This window comes from Podarcis raffonei, chromosome 1 (assembly GCF_027172205.1).
Source record: "Podarcis raffonei isolate rPodRaf1 chromosome 1, rPodRaf1.pri, whole genome shotgun sequence".
Classification (NCBI taxonomy): domain Eukaryota; kingdom Metazoa; phylum Chordata; class Lepidosauria; order Squamata; family Lacertidae; genus Podarcis; species Podarcis raffonei.
The window spans coordinates 17,889,568-17,912,669 of NC_070602.1; the positions used below are offsets into that span (position 1 = coordinate 17,889,568).

The following is a 23,102-nucleotide window of genomic DNA, read 5'->3' on the forward strand; positions in this document are numbered from 1 at the left end:
CATCCCTAAGAGGACTAGGAACTGAGAATGCTCAGTGAGTACACAATGTTGCGTGTCTGCTGGGGAAAACTCTCTGAGAAAGTCAAATGGGGATGGAATGGAGGATCTTTTAATAGGGAATAACTGCCTACCTGCTTGGAGCCCTGAACAGGAGCACTCCATACTGCACAGGACTCTACTAAAATTTGTTTGCAGTGCTACAGATTCTGTGGGTTTGCAATGAAATTTGAACCCAAGATACACCAGGATGAGAGAGTTCGGAGTTATCTTGGGCTTTCCCAGCTGAGCCAGAGCTCAGCCAGGCCTACACTGGTGTAAGTCGGGCTCTGCCAGCTCACCTGTGGCCCAGCCAGTGGAACTTAAGCCAGTAAGTTCCCCAATAGGGCTGGAACAGTGTAAGAAGAGACTTGTACCTCTTCCAAACCCTGGTCAGCTGTTTTTGTGATGTGGTTTTTGGGATTCTGTTGCTTTACTTCTGTAAAGTGTTGCTTTACTTCTGCCTTGAAACCAAATGGGGCAATCAATTGAGGAACGCAACTCCCCACTGTGCTGTTTAGCTTCGTTACCGCCGTGCCTGACAGCAGATATGCAAGGGCCTATGCAATCTCTCACACAGCTCAAATGATTGTGTACCATTTCCCGACACTTCAAAATCATTATGAGCCTCTTGCCTCAGATGGCTGGACTCTGAAGTGCATTTTCAGAAGGGGAAAATGCAGACTGGGGTCAGGACAAGAAAGAGAGCCTTCTGTTTGCATCTTGCAAACTCATGTCATGATGGATTCATGAGTTGGTTCCCCCATGACAAATTTCACATATGGGATCCTCCGTACGCGTTAATCCGTGGGTTCCAATGGCCTCCGACACACTGCTGGCTCTTAAGATCTTGGCATATCAGTGGGAAGAAAACTACTTGACGTAGAAGATGTTGGTTGCAGTCAAACTCTCAAAACACCTGGATTCTTATTGTATGCACAGCTAAGCTTGTTTTTGTGGCCTTCCATCAAATTTTGTTGCCACAATGGAACCTCCTCCTTCCAGTTCTTTCGAACTGGAAAAATATCATTGCAGCACCAGATGCAACTCAAAAGCTTTAATGGAGCATAAAGCAACTGGAAAGGTCATGTTTTTGTAGCCTCAGAACGGAGAACAATCCACTACTGGATGGCCTTTGAAAACCGAAAAAGTTAATGAACACAGTTCATGCTAATAAAATTGTATTGTTTCCATCCAAGAGTGTATATTTGATAAATCCGAAGCATTTATATTTTGTTGATTGTCTGGTTTCCAACATTCTGACACTTAATGGCATATAGATTTATATACATGCATGCACACAAATATACAGGGACTGAGTACTGGAACCATACCTGGTAGCAGGGACAAGCGGGGAATATGCCATGGTTACATTCTCTTTTCTCTTTCTCTTGTTTTCTCTAGTTTTTCAATACTTTTTTATATATTGGAAACATTTTTTAAAAGCTTTGGGGTGGGTAGGTGCGGGGGATAAAGAAGTCCTTTACCTTGGACTGAGGAGGAAACAAACAGGAAGGGGACACTCGGCAGAGGGGAGCCCCTGTTGTATGAAAGGCAGGGTTGAAAGGGTCTCCCAGGGTGAGAGACTGGGAGAAGAATTAGGCTCCCAGGTTGAGTCTACCTCTCTGTATGTGGATAAATGACAGGATAGATTTGATATAAATATGGTAAAGGGCCTCACAGGTATTTTTTCTCTCTTCTCCCCCATTTGTTTGTTTTTTAAAAAAATATTCTTGTTCTGTAGACTAGTTTGATTCTTGTATTTTATCTCAAAAAATGTCAATTTTTTAAAAATAAAGCATACAAACAGGCAGTTGAATGCAGTCAAAGGTTGCTCAAAGAAAGTGAAAGTATAAATACAGGACATTTGTTCCTTAAAAAATGGTTTTTATCAGCCTTTTCAAAGTAAGTTATCTAACCCAAGAAAATGAGTTTTGCAAAGCCAGGGCTAGCATGGGGGGGGGGGTACCATACATTATCAACTTCCAAGGATCCTTCTTGTTGGGTAGGGACACAGTGCCTGTGTTCAAACATAGCAGCAAGCCATGGTTTGTTCTAACCATGGCTTGTTCAGCAAACCACAGACATCTCGCAAATGAGCAAACAGCCCACTGCTTGTTGGGAATGCACACTTTCCCACTTCCTTCGTAGCCTCAAGCACAAGTTAGATTTGTGCTGATGCTAAATGGGGTTTCCATCTTTTCCCGTAAATAAATGTTTATTTATTATATGCAAATGCCAGTCTTTCAGGTTTGCAGCTGCTTAGCTTCAGCCCTGCTGCAGCAACACATTTTCCAAAATGATTCACTAGACTGCAGGGCTGCCATCTTGACCAAAGTTAGAAGTGACCTGGGTTTCTAGACTTTGGCTAATGGAGAATCTGGTTACATAATGCTCTGGCCGGAGAGGGTGGGGTACAAATAAAACATCATCATCATCATCATCATCATCATTATTATTATTATTATTATTTATCATTATTCTTCAATGGTTAAGGCCCACAGTGGAGAGTAGAGGAGAATCCACATGAAAGGAAGGATTGGGAGAGAGGGCACGTTCCCAGAGTTCGTTCCTTATTTGCAAACCATGGTCTGTAGGGAACCAACATTGTACCCAATCTGTTTGTCTGATATGTAGCATATTTATTTAGTCTCTTTCATGTGTGTGTGTGTCATGCCCTTACCCCAAAAACCCCCCATCTCACCAGGGAAATTGCATGAGATTCAGTGAATGATAAGTCAATATTTAAAAAACACTTACTTTTAATTGAGTGATAGTCATAAAATAAGGACACAAATGCAGGCTTTCAGAAACATAGTCCTCACAATTGAATTCCCTCAATTGTTTATTGTTATATTGAAGAGGATGCCATAAAGACACACATACTTTTATATACCGTATTTTTCGCTCTATAGGACGCACCCGACCATAGGATGCACCTAGTTTTAGAGGGGGAGAACAAGGGAAAAAAAAATCTCTCCCTCTCTGTGCAGCGCCCCTTCAGTGAAGCGGCAGGAGAAATGGAGCCCCTTCCATTTCTCCTCTCGCTTTGCTGAAGGGGCGCTGCGCAGAGATCCCTCTTGCTCTCCTGGCTTCAGGCGGCTATCCCTGAAGCCAGGAGAGTCTTGCAACGCAAAGCCTCTGGAGCACGGCAGGAGCTCTCTCACTGCGCTTTGGAGGCTTCGCGCTGCTTTCGCTGAAGCCATGGAGCCTGCATTCGCTCCATAAGACGCACATACATTTCCCCTTAATTTTTGGAGGGGGAAAAGTGCATCTTACAGAGCGAAAAATACGGTACTTTATATCGTTCCCAAATCATAACATTGGAACTTCACGGAGCTACAGTTCCCAGAGTGGTTTAACATTGAACCCCTCTTCACAGGGAACTTGGGGAATGGTAGCTCTGTGAGGGAAATAGGGGTCTCCTGACAACTCTCAGCACGTCAACAAACTATAGCTCCCTCTGAGGGAAGCCATGACAGGTCAAGGTGGCATCATCGTGTTTTAAATGGCATGGTATGAATATGGCCTCAGGCCTGCTCAGGTCCACCCCCACATCAAACTCAGTTCAGCCCATTTGAGGGTTTTCCTTTGTCCCTGCTTTTGCAGCTGAGAAGCTAGCTGAACTGGGACGGGGAGGTAATCCAGCCTCTAACCCAAACCAGCAGTTTGGATCTAAGCAATATTCCATTTCCTTTCCAACAGCATGCCTTTAAACTAGATTTTTCTTGTCGTGTGGTGCCTACAGTTGAGCCAGATGAACTGGAGAGGCGAGGGTAGGAACCAAATAAGGAATCGAAAGTAGAATAAAGTCTCGTTGTCTTACTTTGAATCAAATAGAAATCCTTTTCTTTCTTTCTCTCTCTCTCTTTTGCAGCAATCAAGCTCTGGGGATCTGAGGACTCTGAGGAAAGGGTTATCCCCGTACCATTCCGAGTCGCAGCTGTCGTCACTGCCGCAATATCAGGACGCCATGCAGAATGTAAGATGCACGCATCGCTATCTACCTCGTGTAATTACGCTGATGGCAATCGTAAATTAGGGGAGAGAGGGAGACGGGAGCCTGACCCATGAATGCAAACATCTGGCAGGCTGGCTGAATTGATTCCAGCATTCTGCAAACACTGGGAAGCAGGAATCAAAACCAAGTGTTTGATTCTGACATGTGTACACTCTGTGTCCTCTTGTTCTGTTTTCATGGGAGTCGTGAGAAACCAGTGCTGGCTATGAATAAGAACATAAGACAAGCCGTGATGGGTCAGGCCAGTGACCCACCTTGGCCATCATCCTGTCTCACAGTGGCCAACCTGTGGGAAAACCTGCAAGCAGGATGCGAGCTCAAGATCACTTCACTCACTTGCCATACTGCCTCTGACACTCACATGATAGAAGTGTTTAAAATTATGCAATTGTGGATAGAGATTTTTTTCCCTCCCTCTCTCATAACACTAGAATTCACAAACATCCAACGAAGCTGATAGCTGAGGCTCTTAACGATTTTTCTGCCTCTTGTAGCAATTGTAATGTGCCATGCTGGGTGCCGCACAATCTTTAATTGCGTTTCTAACCGCTTCTCTTATTCCTTATATATTGTATTTTATTGCATTGCGTGGAATTCGGATTGTAATACGATAGAAAGCAGTGTAAGGAATAAAAGAAGCCATAAAAATACAATTAAAAATTGGTATGAATATTTAATGCCGGCGCCCGTCTTCTCAACTGCAGATCCACAGGCACGCTGCAGACTGCTAAAATGGAGCTCGCACACCGCGGTTTGGGAACCCCGGGCTGTAAATCAGCTTAATAATAGCTAGGTAAATAAATCAGTCACAAAAATCAGCAGCGGTACCCTGCAGAGCTGTAATTAATTTAAGAGAAACAAGTGTCGTTGCGGCACACAGTACATTAAGTGTAACGTGTAGTTTGACCCTCAGCTGACAACCAGTAACACCTGGTGGGTTTGTGTGTACACACATGTATTTCATGCGTAAGATAAAAAAGGTTGACACCTGTGTGAAAGAACATACCCTTTCCCGTAATTTAAGTAACTTTTGCTTGCGCCCTCGGTTCTTTTTGTTTAAGTTCATGTGACTCAAGATTTTGCAGGGGGTTGGAATAGGTGACCCATTTGTATGATTCCATGACCCTTTTCCAGAGCAAAACATTTTCGTTGTTCTATCCTGGACACGTCCCTTTTATTTCCCATGACTCCCAGGAACTACTGGACACAATGTAATGGATGGCCCACACGAAAGCGCTTCAAAATGTTCCTTTCCCAAATATTTACCAAGGACTTTTGGACCGTTTCCACAGAGTTGCTGGTAAATGGGTGGATAAGAAGTGCTAACTGTGAAACTTCCCAGGGGCTTCCCGTCAACAGAGCGGTTTAACGTGATCTAAGAAATGATAAAATGGCAAGAACACGAGCGCTGCTTATCTGTCACGGCTGGAACGTTTTGAAACTGAAGAAGTTTTGCAACTTAAGACCTTTTCAGTTTTAAGGAGTAAACTGGGGCTGATGGGATTGGAGTCCAAAATGCCTGGAGGTCATCAGGTCAGGGGAGGCTGATCTAGCCAATCAGAATGCTAGGTTGCAGGTGACTCAGAGGTTTGGCTTATACATGATGTGGCCTTTACAGGGAAGAAGTATCTTGTTCTGAATCTCGAATTCCTCAGACATGCGTGAACTGTGCTTAGTCTGTAAGTCGAGTTCCCTGAGCTTTCCCTTTCCCTCCCTCCCTCCCTCCCTTTCCTAAATGTTGTGTTGAGCTTTCGTAACAGGTAAGATAGAAAGCGATTAACATAACCCTCCCCGCTCCATACAAATAAAAAAAATAACTATAATTACAACTGCCCTCTCTGCTTGCTCATTTTTACCTTGGCTCACGTAATGCTAAAAAAGCATATAGCCATAAAGTAGAGGCTGGACTCCAAGAGCTGTGATTCTGTTGATGGGAGATAGAATCATAGAATTGTAGGGACCCCGAGGGTCATCTAGTCCAACCCACTGCAATGCAGGAATCTCAGGCATCCATGACAGATGGCCATCCAACCTCTGCTTAAAAACCTCCAAGGAAGGAGAGTCCACCACCACCGAGAGAGATTGTTCCACTGTTGAACAGCTCTTACTGTCAGAAAGTTTTTTCTGGTGTTTGGTGGGAATCTCCTTTCTTGTAACGTGAACTCATTGGTTCGCGGAACAGGAGAAAACAAGCTTGCTCCATCCACCATGTGACAACCCTTGGAATATCTGAAGATGGCTATCATATCTTCTCTCAGTCTCCTCTTTTCCAGGCTAAACATACCCAGCTCCTTAAGTCTTGGTTTCCAGACCCTTGATCATCTTGGTCGCCCTCCTCTGCACACATTCCAGCTTGTCAACATCCGTCTTAAATTGTCGCACCTCTACCATACTGGGCAAGCCACTTCTGGCATGGTGCCACGAAACTGTTCTGATAGTTAACCCAAAAGGGCAGCTGTATAGAAAGCCAAAGATCCCCTCTTCTCATACTGGTAGATCCTGATATTTGATCAACATTCAAATATGCATACCAAGCACTGTTTAAAATGGCACAAGCCAGATAAATCTTTATCACGTGATTCTGATGGTTGTGCAACGGGGCCCTGAGCATGGTTAATATCTACCCCAGCATTTTTCCTACTGAGGAAATGCTTGTTCCACTTGGCAAAGTGCTCTTCTCTGTTTGAAAGCTGGATGTCTTGATATTTGTTGGAAGCACAACAGCAAGATCTCTTACTGTGCAACTTAAGGGTTAATTCTGCTAGTGTTAAAGTCAACTCGCCAAGGAGGGTGGGTGGGTGGTGCTTAACGAACAGGCAGAGTGGCAGCATTCTCATTGAGCCAACACAAGCTCTGATTGGCTCTGCAGTGCTGAGAGAGATTTTCTTCTGTATGGTTGATTGAATTTCTTCCAGCTGTTTACAAAGTTTGAACTAAGAAAAGGGGGGGGGATTCTCTGTTGCTTACTCTTCAAAGAATACTCTGCTTTAGTTCCGTTAGTTCCGTTAAAGTGTTATCAGGTTCCTTTTTTTTTCTTGACTCCCATCTGCATTATTGAAGTGTCTTTGCTAACAATATTAGCCCGTAGCTCCAGCCTTACTCCTTAACAAGATAAAACTATATGACACTTCCTCACTCAAGTATATCTGAAGTTGCCTTTCAATGACAGGTGATATATAAGAAGAAAATAGGTAACCTAATAAAATAGTTGAGATCAGCCTCGACTCACAGTCTTGCAAGAGCTCATATCTCCTTTGTAGTCTTAGGGAGCAAGCATGATATATAGGCCTCTGCTGGTGCACGTAATAAAGTCATTTTAAGGAAGCCATTCTCCAAATCATAAGAGATAATGAAACTCCTGGAGAGGGGAAATGATCAGTCTTTAAAAGGCTATGGGAGGGGACCATTTTTCTTGCAGAACTGAAAAACCAAATTGAAAGCATTACCATACAAATGAGCCTCTCACGCCATCAGGAAAGTAGCGGGTGGGTGTCCAATCCTTGCAAACAGGATGCTGTAGGACACAAAACTACTCATTACGCTGTGGATCTGCTCACAAGCCTCTTATTTCTTTTTCTTTTTTTTGTAAGGGGATATGTTGGATCAAAAACTACTTCTGCAGATAAGTAAATAAACAATGGAACTTCCGTCTCTGAATTCTCTTGTTGCCAGGTCTCAGCAGTGCCATCCCAATAAATAATCAGGCATAAACAAATGGCCACTCAATTGCTAAATAATCATCCTGCTCTTTCTTCATTCTGTCATATAGCAAGGGTGCGCAGATTTCAGGCTCGGAAGCTACCAACCAGAGCCGGGTCCAAAAGACATACACTAAGAATTAAAAGCGTTCTGAGCCCGGTTCCAGAACTGAAAGTGATCTTACAGTCCTGTAGGGCTGAGAAAAGGTCCCCCATCCTCTGCCTGAGCTGTTGCTCAGCAGATGTGCCCATGTGGAATATGCTCCCCTTAGGACGGCCTTAGAAGCCAGTGTGGTGTAGTGGTTAAGAGCGGTAGTCTCGTAATCTGGGGAACCGGGTTCGCGTCTCCGCTCCTCCACATGCAGCTTCTGGGTGACCTTGGACTAGTCACACTTCTCTGAAGTCTCTCAGCCCCACTCACCTCACAGAGTGTTTGTTGTGGGGGAGGAAGGGACAGGAGAATGTTAGCCCTTTGAGACTCCTGAAGGGGAGTGAAAGGCGGGATATCAAATCCAAACTCTTACTCTCTTACTCTTATGCGGAATGCAGCTTGGACAGCCTTAAGGCACCTGCGAGGTAGCTCAGTCAGTAAAGCGTGAGATTCTTAATCTCAGGGTTGTGGATTCGAGCCTCATGTCGGGCAAAAGTTTCCTGCACTGCAGGGGGTTGGACTAGATAACCCTCCTGGTCCCTTCCAGCTCTACGATTCTGTGATTTTATAAGGCTGCCTTCTGTGGAATGCAACTTGGAAAGACAGTTGCTTTGGGCATTTGCTGCTGAATTGCTCCTGAGGAGAAGGTGCAGCCCTACTGGTGAAAGAGATCAAAATGTCTGCTATTCAATTCAGCTATTTAATTTACTGTCGCTGCAAGAAGAAAGAGAGACGACAACGCCTCTCCCCCTCCCCCCGGCACCCAAATATCTTGGGCTGTCCCTGCACAAAATATTATTTACTCGGATCCATGGGTAACTCTGGGCCAATTTCCTATGGTAGTTTCCCCCAAAGATTTTATGTGTTTATGCGTTTAGCGCATTTTAAAATAATAATAATAATAATAAATAATAAATATTTATTTATACCCTGCCCTCCCCAGCCAGAGCCGGGCTCAGGGCAGCTAACATCAGTAAAATTACAATAAAAACATAATGGGGGGGGGAGAGGGAAAAAGAACCAATTTAAAATACGCGTTAAAATACAATTTAAAATGCAGCCTCATTTAACATGTAAGCCATTGCTTTATATTGTTTTAAATGTTTGCTTTGCTTTTGGGAGTGCAGTCCCATTATGTGTTTTACAAGCTGGTCTCCGACCGTAATAATAAATTATTATTATAAAATATTATTTACTTCTGCATTTGTCTATACTGCCTGTTGGAGCATTCTGTTTTGGCATACCTGTGCTCACTTTCCCCAACTCGCTTGGCTTTGAGGGGACCTTTGAATTGGATAATTTAGCTCACAGAGCTCAGCGGTGCCCAGTGGCAGCAGGTGACTAATGAATGGCAGTACAACTTTGCAAGAAAAGGGAGGAGACAATGGCTAAAGAACAGAGCCGAGGGGGAAGGAGAGGCCGACCGCGCCATGAGGCTGCCGAACAAAGGATGAAATCTGAGGCAGCCCTTTTAACACATGGACAATACAAGAGGGGGAAATAGATTTGTGGGTAGAGACAGGAGCAGCATTCAGCCAAGAGGGATGCTTCTTCTATGCTTCTGATTGGCTATTAAAAAAGGCAACAGAGCAGAAACATTGTGGGCTGCTGGAGAAAGCTAAACCTTATCCTTTGGCTATTGTGGAATATTCAAAGAGGGCAGGGAATCGCGAACAGTGGAAGTTGTCATAAGACGATCCTAAGAACATCATAAGAACCTGCTTGCTGCATCAGGATAGTGGCCCATCTAGTCCGGCATCCTGTTCTCACTGTGGCCAGCTCTGGGCCATAGAAGCATAAAATTGTAGAGTTCGAAGGGAGCTTGAGGGCTAGATGCTTGTGAGAGCACAAGAGCCCCCGCCTCTCCTGCAACTTCCAGCAACTGGTATTCAGAGCAGTATTAGAAACTCAGATACGTAATCCGTTCTGAAGCATGCCTTTCCAGAAGTATTTACGTCCAGAAAACTCAATACGGAAGCCGCGTGGCAAGTTTGGCTTCCAAAACCAAAGCAGTTACTGTATTTTTTGCTCTATAAGGCTCACTTTTTCCCTTCTAAAAAGGTAAGGGGAAATGTGTGTACGTCTTATGGAGTGAATGCAGGCTGCACAGCTATCCCAGAAGCCAGAACAGCAAGAGGGATTGCTGCTTTCGCTGCGCAGCGATCCCTCTTGCTGTTCTGGCTTCTGAGATTCAGAAATTTTTTTTTCTTGTTTTCCTCCTCCAAAAACTAGGTGCATCTTGTAGTCTGGTGCGTCTTATAGAGCGAAAAATGCGGTACTTTCGGGTTTTCGGCATTCGAAAGCTGAAACGTTCGACTTCCGAAACATTCAAAAACTGAGGTACCACTGTATATATTCTGATCACCAAATGGCACCTTGAACCTAGGTTACGGTCGCGACAACAATATGTCTAGGTCCCCCCCCCCCGCATGAACTTTATTATTGTTGTTGTTGCTACTATTATCATTTCATTTCTATACTGCTTTATATTGTAAAGAAAAAGAATCTCAAACACATTAAAATATCCAATAAAACAGATTTGAGCTTCAAGGATAATATGTCAGAGCTTTTTCTAAGTGACATTTTGCTTTGCTTTGCCCTTTGCTTTACCTACTTGATTTGTATAGCTGCTCCACAGCAGAAGTACTCTAGGAAGCCAGTGTGGTGTAGTGGTTAGAGTGTTGGACCAGGACCTGAGAGGTCAGGGTTCAAATCCTCACTCAGTCGTGAAGTTCATTGGGTAACCTTAGAGTCAGTCGCAGCCTCTTAGCCTACTTCACAAGGTTGTTGTAGGGATTAACAGAGAGGAGCTGGGTAAACTATTTACTCCTTGGAGTAAATGCAATAAATAAGCTCTTCTGCTTGTCTTCTTGAGAAAGCTGGAGGGGCCAGCCAGATGGAGATGTCAGTCACCAACCTAGCATCCAGAGATCTCCACGTGGTTGCAATTGGACCTGTGCCAATCACAAAATGTACCTGGAGACTTTCGATTCAGAGGTATACTGTCTCTGACAGCAGAGGTAATAAACAGCCCTCCTGGTTAAAAAACAACAACTGTGTGTGCTAGATCACATGTGGAGGAAATTTCCCTCTACAATTAAATTAAGACAGTGAGTCTTCACAACTGAGAAGTAAGACCTCTTGTGTCCACTAGCTGGTGGTAAGCCCAGAATAACTCTTTCAAAATTAACATCTGGGACCATCGCATGTGCCTATATGTAGCAAGTCCTCTGCATATGTGCTTAGTTCTGAATGTCCTTCTGGAAAACATCCATAAGGCCACAGAGCAATAAAGAGTATGCATGCATACGCATGTCTCTGTGTGCATGGGTTCAATGAGAATATGGACACTGGAAGCTGCCTTCTGTGGAGTCAGATAAATGCTCCATCTAACCCACCATTGTCTACCCTGACTCGCAGGAGGTCTCCAGAATTTCAGACAGGAGTCTCTCTCCCAGACCACCTGGAGATGCCAGGGATTGAACCTACGACTTTCTGCATGCAAGGCAGATGCTCTCCCACTGAGCTAAAGCCCTTCCCCCTGTTTCAAGGAGGGTTATTAATCAAAGGGGGCATGTAAGCCTTTTTTGTGTGGATTAAGTAGATTTCACCGAACGTTGCCAAGGCCCTGAAGATACACTGTTGTGTCTGACAAGTTGGTGTCTGAGCTGTGCAGGCAGATGGAAGGGGGCTTGGCTTGGCTTGTGGGCAAGCCCCATGGTTAATTCATAGATTTGAATGTTTACATGGCCGGCTGCTCAGTATGTCTAATGAGAGGCAAATTAAATAACCGATGAAGGAGATTAGCATCTGGAATAAAGTCCATCTCAGCTGGAGGAAGAAAATTGCTTTTGTTTTTCCTTGCTAATACCGTGCGTCAAAAGGCCTTACCCGAGTTTCGAAGGCCTTCAGTTTGATGTTGGGAAAGAGCTTCTGATTCGGACAGGACTCATACAGTTCCTCCCCTGACCTTTCCTCCCCTCGCTGCAAAAAATAAAAAATACAATTGTGTTTCCCAGCTTGTGCCCTGTGGCAAGACATTCTGGGTTTTGGGGCAGCAGGAAAATTCATCCCAGCAGGAACTAGGACAGCACTGCTATTTAAATATATGAGAGGGGGGGCAGGCCAGGGTTGTGGGGTTTGTTTTGTTTTAAATTGGTTGCCCACAGTGCATCTGACTACTGGGTACCCCAAAATTAAATGTCACAACTGGTAAATGGATAGGCTGGGCAAATTGATGACCAACTGATATTTTGGTACATCCTGTATACCGGAGGTCAGCAAACTTTTTCAGCAGGGAGCTGTCCCTCAGACCTTGTGGGGGGCCAGACTATATTTTGAAGAAAAAAATGAACAAATTCCTATGCCCCACAAATAACCCAGAGATGTATTTTAAATAAAAGCACATATTCTACTTATGTAAAAACACCAGGCAGGCCCCACAAATAACTCAGAGATGCATTTTAAATAAAAGGACACATTCTACTCATGTAAAATCACGCTGATTCCCAGACTGTCCGCGGGCTGGATTTAGAAGGCAATTGGGCCAGATCTGCCCCCCCCGGCCTTAATTTGCCTACCCATGGTGTATACTGTAGGATTATAAGGCTGGATTTAAAAGCTGGACTTTGGCAAAGAATAGTATGCATTATAATCACAGAATGTGAAAGTTGTCAAGGACCTCAGACCCCATCTAACCCAACCCCAGTTCACTGAAGGAAGCTTTCTGTCACATCATCCTGGGCTGATGGCTGTCCACCCTCTGCTTAAATGCCTCTGGCAAGGGAGGGGACACAAGCTCCTGAGAGAGGCTGGGACACCGTCTAGCAGCTCTTACCATTAGTGGTGCTAATGATGGCTCTCTGACAAGCGGGCCAAGAAAATGCCATGGTACGATTGTTGTGGCCGTCCTTTGTGAAGTAGGAGAAAGGCTTGCTTCTCCCATTGGCGTGTGTGCCCCACTGCGGAAGATGGAATATGGACTAAGCCCAGGAATGCAGTGGTTTCTTGGGAATCTTGCTTTTCATTCCAAAAATACAGCAAGTTTCTAGACCTCATGATCGTAGAGAAAAACTCAGAAGAAATCTTATGTGCACTCAGAGTGAGGCTCGGTATGTCAAGACAGCAGATTCTTGCTCATGTACTTGTGCCACCAATGAGTGGCTGCCCTTTGGGTCCCTAGACTGGGGCAATATAACTATAATTATTGCTGGGGTTTTTTAATAGTTACTGCTATTTTTCTAGAAAAAGAGGTGCCAGAACTCACCATGAATACCTCCCTTGTTCTTTTGTAATGGTAATGGTGCCCACCTGAGAAGTGCCGGAACTGAGTCCCGGTGAGTCCTGGCTGAAAAAAAGCCCTTAGTTGTATTTGCCGATCCAGAAGTTAACTTCATGTCAGAAAAAAAAAATTATACATGTGAATTAGTCCTTCTGTTCCTCCCTCACCCGACCTGATGGTCACATTTGGAGTTGAGAAGTTTATTGTCTAAAGCTCACTCTGGGTATTGTGTGCTGTGGTGGTTAAGAACGTTGGCCTAGGGCCTGGAAGACCAGGCTGCAAATCCGCATCCAGCTTTGAAGCTCACTGGGGCCAATCACTGCCTCTCAGCCTAACCTACCTCACAGGGTTGCTGTGCAGATGCAGTGAGGGAGGGGGGAACCATGCATACCGCTTTGAGCTCCTTAGAGAAGTACCACATTTTTCGCTCCATAAGATGCACCTAGTTTAGAGGAGGAAAACAAGAAAAAAAAATATTCTGAATGAAACAGTGGATGTATGATTTTTGTGGTTCATGCTGTGACCACAGACACATGATCTGATGGTGAATTTGGGGTGACCTAATGCAAAAATCCTGAGGATCCATGTGGATCCGTGCTTTGTAACCACGTTTTTGCGCCACGCAACAGTGGCTGTGTGATTTTTTTGGTGCAGGCTGTAGCCATGAACATGCTATGTGATCTGATGGTGAATTTGGGGTGACCCAATGTAAAAATCCTGAGGATCCATGGGCTTTTACCTCTCCCCTCCCAGGCAGCCTCTGCTAGCATCCCTTATCTCTCTTCCGATCCCACCGATCAGCTGTTTCCTTTCAACACTCCCTTCCCTCTTGTTTGCCTTAGTGTCTTTTCCTTAGCTGGATCAGTTTTTTGCTCCTCCTTTTCTTCTAATTTCTCTCCTTATTGCTTTAGTCTTCCTGTTTCCCTCCTTTGCAAGTTTGCTGTCTTTACCTCCCCCCTCCCAGGCAACCTCCTTTATCTCTAGCATCCCTTATCTCTCTCCCCAATCAGCAAACAATCAGCGGCTTTGTTTCAACACCCACTTCCTTTTTGCCCCTGGGCAATTCAGCTCCATAAGGGACACGGGTGGCGCTGTGGGTTAAACCAGAGAGCCTAGGACTTGCCAATCTGAAGGTCGGCGGTTTGAATCCACGCAACAGGGTGAGCTCCCATTGCTCGGTCCCTGCTCCTGCCAACCTAGCAGTTCAAAAGCATTTCAAAGTGCAAGTAGATAAATAGGTACCGCTCCGGCGGGAAGGTAAACGGCATTTCCGTGTGCTGCTTTGGTTCGCCAGAAGCGGCTTAGTCATGCTGCCCACATGACCCGGAAGCTGTACGCCGGCTCCCTTGGCCAATAAAGCAAGATGAGCGCCGCAACCCCAGAGTCAGCCACAACTGGACCTAATGGTCAGGGGTCCTTTTACCTTTAATTCGGCTCCAGGGACCACACATTCGCTCCATAAGACGCACAGACATTTCCCCTTACTTTTTAGGAAGAAAAAAGTGTGTCTTATGGAGCGAAAAATAAGGTAAGTGGGATATAAATGCAATTAATGAATGCATATTTATGCACTTGCCACAGTCTTCCTTTCCCCACTCTCACAGGAGACTGAGGAGCTTGTTTCCACTCAGCCTCCTTGAAACCTCAGCGTTTTTCAGCCTTTCACAACCCATCTCTTTGGAGCGTCTTCCTGCTTTTTTTCCTTAGCGGAAGGGAGACAGCTGGGCCTGGGAGGGAGGGGGAACCGCTGCCTGCTGGGACGTTGAGCTGCAGCCATATGGGCCCCTTCATTAATCTTCCCTCGCACGCCACCCCCCAGCCACCCATATAAAGATGGTGTGCCCTAACTGTGCCAAAAGGGGCAGGTTTTATTATAGACACCCATTATTTCCATGGAATTACATGGGCAGCCTTATCCTGACCAAGGCCATCGCTTCATGACCTTCCTCTACATTTCCAGATTGCCGCTGCTGACATCCCACCCTCTGCCCAGACACCCACCTGCTCATTTTCATTTCTCGCCCGCCCTTAGGGGGGGCGGTTCTGAGGAAAAAAGGATATTTCTCCCTTTGCGTGGCAACTTTTGTGTATCTGTTGCCATTCACAGTTCAGTTCCTTCCCCAGTTGGGAAATCTTTTATTCCCCCACCCCCCCCAAAAAAAAATACAGTGAAAAACTCACACCCTTCCTGGGAAAAAAAACCTGAGAGGGGAGGTGGGTAAGATGAGAAGAAGCGTGCTTCCCCCCCTTTTCCTCCCCCCCCCTTTTAGCATGTTCTCGCCAAAATACTTTTCGCCAAGCAGCAATGACAGCCTGTTAGAACTGAATGGTGTGATTTCTCCTCACATTTCTGAATGAATCATCCTGCAATTTAAGCTAAAGAGATGTTTGGTTTGCAGCTGTGCCTCCCCCTCCCCCTCTTTCTGCTGATGTGATGCGTGAGTCAGGCAGAATGTGAAAAGTTGGAATTATTCCCATAAATGCCCGCTTTGGGGGGCTGTTCCCCCCCCCAGCCTAATCTAGTTCCTGGCTCATTTTTTTTGAAGTATACTTACCTTTTAAGGACACGGGGCATTTTATAAGTTCATTCTTACTTATTTTTGGTCTTCGACAGGGGGTCTTTAAAGCAGACCACAACCTTACGTTTAAATTGTAAGTTTTTTTCACTCCGAAAATGACAGTGAAAATCAAAGCAGTGGAAATAAAATCCCCACACAGTCACAGCTAAACAGTGGGTGCCACCTTAGATTTATTCAGAGGCCTTGCAGAATAAAAAAAGGTATTGACTAGCCTCCAAACCAAGCTTGATAAGCCTCTAGTTGCAAAAGGTTTCACGGAAGTGACCCTGTACTTCCCTCCAAATATCTGGTGTTTTTCTCTTCTTTGCCCTGTTGCTCAAGAATCCAGATTCTGCAAACCAAATCCTATATCCAGGAAACCAGTATTATTTATTATATCTATATGCCACCTTTGCTCCAGCAAGCTCTCCTCTGTCTCATCTGATCCCCACAACGACCTTGTGAGGTAGGTTTCCTAGGAAGCTTCAGGGCTTCTTTTTCACATTATTGTACCTCAAAAAGTTGTGTTTCCATAGCTAGAAATGTTATAGTAGCTTGGGAAGGCAAACCTTGGAGGAGGCAGCACTGTAAATCAAAGTTAACAAAGATCCGAATACAAGTAGCATAATATGTGTAATTTAGACCTGTTTAATAAATGTTTTCTAGATATATTCATCATGCAAATGCCTTGTGCACTCATTGACAAGAACAGTGGAAACAAGGAGCAGGTTTTACCTCTTATTGTATGTTTCTCTTTCTCTCTCTTTTTCCTTATACCTCTATAAGGTATGGTTACTAGATGTCCCCGTTTCCCGGGGACAGTCCCCGTATTTACAAATCTATCCCCAGACAAAATCCGTCCCCGGATTTATATTTTAAGTGTTGTAGATTTATTAGTAGGGGATGAATGTTGCGTGATTGGTTCAGTGGCACAAAACACATCATATGGGGACTTCTGGCGAGGGAAAATGGCAGGCGCCATGGCAGCGAGCAGCTCCTGAAGCCAGGCAGAGCCAACTGCGCTACCAGGCTGGCTCTGGGCTGCTGAGACTGCCATTGCCACCGCCACTGCCAGGGGGGAAGCGGGGACGCCCAGCGCGTCAACTGGTGGAACCGCTCACACCTGGCCACCCGGCCGACTGCCCAGCGGCGCTCCGGGGCCAGGAAAATCCTGGAGCTGATACAGGGAGGAGAGGAGACGGAGAAGGGAGAGAGAAAAAGAGAAAGGAGAATAAAGAGAGGAGCCCTGACCTTGACGTGCCGCTGCTGCTGCCACTAAGGAGGAGAGGTAGGAGAGCACCGGGAGGGCAATGACACGTGGCTGAGCCCAGGCCTAACCTGAGCCTATTCCATGGCAGCTAGCGCTTCAAGAGAGCAGGCCAGGGCCCAGAGGATGGCCGCGCGACAGAGGAGACCACAGAAGACCAGCAGCCCCTGTCAGCCATGGGTGACCAGTTGTCAGGGATGATGGGCGTTGTAGTAGAGGTACTAAGTCGAGGAAGACTGGAGTACAGATTCCTGCCTTTTTAGCACTGAAAGCTCAGAGAGGAGAATATCCCTGGGGAGATTAGGTCCTCTGAGTTTGTCTTGCATTTTACTGAATGTTTAATTGTGGAGGCAAAGTGGTGTGAGCTGGTTGCCTGGAACCTAGTGGAAGTTCTGGGCTGCTTTTGGGTACCAAAATGCGGGTGGTTGTTGTTGTGGTGCAGCAAGGTGAATAAACTGCCGCGTCCTCTAGTTCTCCTTAAAAATAGTGTTCTTGTGCCACTCAGTTGGCCTCTCAATCTCTCCCCCCGCCCAGACTTCCTATGCTAGTATCTAAACGGACTTTTTATATGCCACTGGTAGATGGATGCAGCAAAGCGCTGCATATGCCAATGTTTGTTTCCATAGTAACTAATGCACTTCAGAGAAGGAGAAATAGGATAGTCAGGAAGGACAAGGGGGGAAAAGATCACAATAAAACTGGCACAGCAAGTGTAGATTCCGGATGCTTGGAATATTTTCTGACAGAGGTTTCGGCTCACAGAGCTCCCCTAAACTTGAGTGGTTTTTAGTGTTTTGGCTTCTGAGTGCCTCATTAGCCACAAACGTCATTAACCACTTATCATTATTAACCGCTCTCATCTACAAAGGTTGAGCTCAGGGAACAGGGCACACCTCTAAATGTTTGAACAGTTCATAGTTATTTGTCCCAGGTTTCCTATGTGACCTTGAAAATGGATGGTGATCATAGAGTTGTAGAGACAGAAGGGACTCTGAGGATCATCCAGCTCAACCCCCTGGTGGCCACAGACCAAGGGTAACTCAAGAGTGGTGTGAGCTATTGTTCAGTATTGTGTGGCCCAAACTAAGGAGACCATATGCTGATTAAATCCGGCACAGAAATGTGCCAGACAGCCCAATCCTATCCCTACCTCTACTCAGAAGTAAGCCCCCATTGAATTCAATGGGACCTACTCCCTGCTAAATGTTTGCAGGATTGCAGCCTAACCTTAACAGTTCATACTCACTTCTGAACAACCCCACTACAAATATAGTTACACCTTCTTTGGGGGGTATTGATATGATTCCCCATGTGGTTTTCATAAATTAATGTCAGCCCCACGACTTCACCTGCTCCAGGTGAGCTCCATTGAAACAAATGGATGTCGCCTAGTAGCTGCATTTGGCTGACAGGTGATATGTGCCAATGGACTCCTGGACCCTCCTGAGGCAACCCTCCTGGAGCAAAATCATTAGGAAAGCATTTCTCTTTGTTTTGAAACTAATTAAACATTTGGAACTATTAGTACAACGGATGGCAGTTTTACACAGCATCAGCAACTCTGAAGAGAGAAGGTGAATGGATATTGTGGAGTAATGAACTGGGAGTCAGGGGCAGAAATAAATAAGGAATCACGTTCAAGAGACAAAGAGCTGTTTCCTCCCCAAATCCCATGAGAAATTAACTATTTGTCGGGGTTTTCCTGTTCTTCAGAGAACCCAGAGTAAAAGAGCTCAGGCTTACATACTGTTCTGCCTGCTTTAATACTCTGTTACTCTTATTAATTGTGTAAACATTTTTAAAAAACTATTCTCGATGGGGTGTGGATGGACAAAGATAAATGTCTGCCCAGTCCTCAGCAGGGCCTCTATTTATCTGGTCCGGTGCAGCAATCACCTGACCATCTCTAACAAGGGCAACTGGCAGGGCTTTTCCCCCAGCTGGAACTTACCGGAACTCAGTTCCGGCACTTCTCAGGTTGATGTCATTATGAGAGAACAAGGGAGGCATTCGTGATGAGTTCTGGCACCTCTTTTTCTAGAAAAATAGCACTGGCTACTGGTAACTAAGTTTACTTTTTATGCTTTGCAAACCAGCTTCTAACCTTGGTTCCAACCTTCAGTTGAAAACATAACCTTGGTTAGCTTTAGCCATGGTGTGAATGCAGAAATAAATAGGGTGTTCTTCAGTTTGTGCCTTTGAACCCATGAAAGGGCTTTTGATCTGTGCAGGTGTCTACTAATGAAAGAGGAAGGGGTGCAATTGTTGGAGATTCCCCTCTGCCCCCTGAAGCCATCTTCCACCTTGTTCTGAATGGTTGCCATCATCCCTGACCATTGGCCATGGTGGGAGTTGGGGTCTGACCACATCTGGAGGGCCACAGGTTTCAGAACAAGCCAGGATCAAACACCATGGTTTGATCCTGGCTTGTTCTCTTTTAACTGTAGTTAAAAACAAAAAACAACCATTTCCTGAGATTGGACATAATGGGCATAAAATCAGAAGGGGAAGCTTTTGATCTCTTAACCAGGGCTATGGAAGAGGAAGAGGAAGGATGCAAAGACTCTCTGTAGCTCTTTCATGTAATGGGAAACTGCTTTTTTGGTTAAGTTCAATGTTAAAGGTAAAGGTACCCCTGCCCGTATGGGCCAGTCTTGACAGACTCTGGGGTTGTGCGCCCATCTCACTCAAGAGGCCGGGGGCCAGCGCTGTCCGGAGACACTTCCGGGTCATGTGGCCAGCGTGACAAAGCTGCATCTGGCGAGCCAGCGCAGCACACGGAAACGCCGTTTACCTTCCCGCTATTAAGCGGTCCCTATTTATCTACTTGCACCCGGGAGTGCTTTCGAACTGCTAGGTTGGCAGGCGCTGGGACCGACCAACGGGAGCACACCCCGCCGCGGGGATTTGAACCGCCGACCTTTCGATCGGCAAGCCCTAGGCGCTGAGGCTTTTACCCACAGCGCCACCCGCGTCCCTGTTCAACACCCGCGTCGTGTTCAATGTTAGCCATCAGTTGATCTGAAGGCTGCTTAGCTGGGACAGAATAAGAAGCATGAGGGATAAAGCCAGAGCAGCAAAATCTTTAAGAGAGCCAGTGTGGTGTAGTGGTTAAGAGCGGTAGTCTCGTAATCTGGGGAACCGGGTTCGCGTCTCCGCTCCTCCACATGCAGCTGCTGGGTGACCTTGGGCCAGTCACACTTCTTTGAAGTCTCTCAGCCCCACTCACCTCACAGAGTGTTTGTTGTGGGGGAGGAAGGGAAAGGAGATTGTGAGGCGCTTTGAGACTCCTTAAAGGGAGTGAAAGATGGGATATCAAATCCAAACTCTTCCTTCTTCTTCCTCTTCTTTAAAAACTACAGCTCCTTCCTTCCTTGTCACATCTGTAATTGTGAAGTTCTAACATAAGGCACATTTTTTGTGTGTATTTTAGAAAAAGGCTATAATATGCACCTCTTTGCACTGCCTGGACAGCACATTCCCTGCAGTGATACTGCATACCGCTCTGTCATCCCAATTTACCTTCACAGCCCAACGGGATAATCCCCCTTTTGTTTTGCCGAACAGCATGAAGGCAAAATATTGGAGAGTTCTCAATGAAGCCATTGTTGGTTTCTCTGAATGGCATAGTGCAAACATACAAATCATAGAGACAGGAAGGGGGCATCTTTCTGAATAAAGACATTGTGCCTCACCTTGCTTGGGAGAGACCGTAAAAGGGATCCCCCGTACCAGAAGGTGAGTATTGCACTAGTTGGGTACTCAGGTTTCTTGACATTAAAGGAACTTTTTTTGACTTTTCAACAGAACGCCAAACATCAGAGAACTTGATGGCCCATTCATTAAAAAAACAAGCCCTCCTTTAGCTGCAGCTGTGTGTATATACTTACCTCCTGGGTTCCCTTCACAACCTTCCTTGAAGGGCACTTGATGCTCTTTGGAGAATGTTGCCATGCAGCCAGCGAACTGGGTGCCAAATATTCTCTCACTCTGCCCGTGTCAGACAGAATATTGCTTCCTAGTTAAAAGCGACCCAGTGCTATGGGTGACTTCAAAGGTTAAGTTGGTTTCCGGGGTTGAAAACTTTCCCGGTATGTTCTGAGTAAACATTTCATTCCACCAAGGACACCAAGGTGCATGTTAGGTAAAACTGTATTTAATTGTAAATTGGTCGTTTTGCTACTGGAAAAGCCACTTCAGGAGGAGTCATTTGGGCCTGGGAAACTCGCCCCTTCTGTAATGTACAGTCATACCTCGGAAGTTGAACGCCTTGCGAGTTGAAAGTTTTGGCTCCCGAATGGCACAAACACGGAAGCGAGTGTTCCGGTTTGCGAATGTTCTTTGGAACCCGAATGTCTGACACGGCTTCCGATTGGCTGCAGGAGCTTCCTGCAGCCAATGAGAAGCCATGCTTTGGTTCCCGAACGTTTTGGAAGTTGAACGGACTTCTGGAGCAGATTCCGTTCGACTTCTGAGGTATGACTCTAGTGATAAATTCAGAAGTGCAGGGTCCCTTCAGGGTACCTGTAGCCAAGTCTCTCACAGCCACACTTCTTTATAATTAATAATAATTTAGGGTGCATTGCAATGATCAGTGCAGACATCCATGTGTTTCCTTTCAGCTACACCTACCATTTTCTGTGTGGATAACATGGGCAAATAATTTGGAGTGCTCTTTCACAGTGACTTGAGCTTTTATCAAAGTCCCATTGTACGTAACAGAACTTGTACACCGTTCTCTTGAAACCTTGTGCTTTCAGTGTTCGTAAAAGCTTAGCTTTGGAGCATACAGAACACCTTATTAGGTATGATGATTCCAACCAGCACCAATTTGGACGCCTCTGAAGATCTTGTTGCCCAAGTCATACTCTGTTGGTAGAGCATGAGACTTGACCACATATCACCCTCATGGTCCCTTCCAACTGCACAAGTCTATGATTCTATGACATCCTTAAATAAGCACATAAATAACAAACCATGAGAAGGATGCCTCTGAAGATATCAGGGGAAATCCAGCCACATGGGTGGGGTATAATAAATAAATAATAATAATAAAATAATAAAATAATAATAATAATAATAATAATAATAATAATAATAATAATAATAATATTGCTGTCATAATCATCTACCTTTAGACACCAGGTAAAGGTAAAGGGACCCCTGACCATTAGGTCCAGTCGTGACCGACTCTGGGGTTGCGGCGCTCATCTCGCTTTATTGGCCGAGGGAGCCGGCGTGCAGCTTCCGGGTCATGTGGCCAGCATGACTAAGCCGCTTCTGGCAAAACAGAGCAGTGCACGGAAACGCCGTTTACCTTCCCGCCAGAGCGGTACCTATTTATCTACTTGCACTTTGACGTGCTTTCGAACTGCTAGGTTGGCAGGAGCTGGGACCAAGCAATGGGAGCTCACCCCGTTGTGGGGATTCGAACCGCCAACCTTCTGATCAGCAAGTCCTAGGCTCTGTGGTTTAACCCACAGCACCAGACACCACATCAAATCGAGAAGACAGTCCAAATAAACCATAATGAAACTTTAGACACACACATCCCATTAATCCAGAGCTGGGTCAGGTGTTCTTTGGATCAGGTCAGAGCCTAAAACTATATAAAATCTGTAGTTTAAAAAAAATCACAATATGTGTTGGTTTTCTATATAAAAAATCACAACATGTGTTGGTTTCCTCGGATTCTTGGGCAGCACCAGATGTTTCTTGCTGGAATATATATATACTTACAAGTGTTTGCTCTTTTGCAGGGCCCTGTCCGTATGGCTCCTGATCTTGCAGCGTCTCCTGCCATGGGATACGTCTCCATAAACCAGAAACCTGAAGCTGTGGTGCATGCTATGAAGGTAAGGGGTGGGGTGTTTTGCATGCATTCATATAGGCTTTGCATTCTAGCTCAAGAGAGGAAGACAATGAGGAGAGGCAACCAGAGGCTCTGGTCTGAGAAATAGCAGAGCAGGTGTGCTCTTTTTATTGACATAAGAAGAGCTCTGCTAGATCAGGCCTTAAGCCCATCTAGTCCGCCACCCTGTTGCCCATGAGTGGCCAACCAGTTGCCCATGAGAAGCCCTTAAGCAGGAC

At 45.5% G+C, this 23,102-nt stretch overlaps 1 protein-coding gene across 4 annotated transcripts in view; it reads left to right on the forward strand.

The window, feature by feature from the left end:
- The window catches only part of CCDC85C (coiled-coil domain containing 85C), a 168,776-nt gene that overhangs the window by 133,719 nt on the left and 11,955 nt on the right, over window positions 1-23,102 (forward strand). For 3 of the 4 annotated variants that reach the window (XM_053375507.1, XM_053375488.1, XM_053375496.1), the window contains 2 exons: window positions 3,914-4,018; window positions 22,772-22,867. In XM_053375507.1, the coding sequence (XP_053231482.1) occupies window positions 3,914-4,018; window positions 22,772-22,867 (201 nt within the window). The remainder of the gene's footprint in view (window positions 1-3,913; window positions 4,019-22,771; window positions 22,868-23,102) is intronic. The other variant, XM_053375515.1, reaches the window with a different exon arrangement.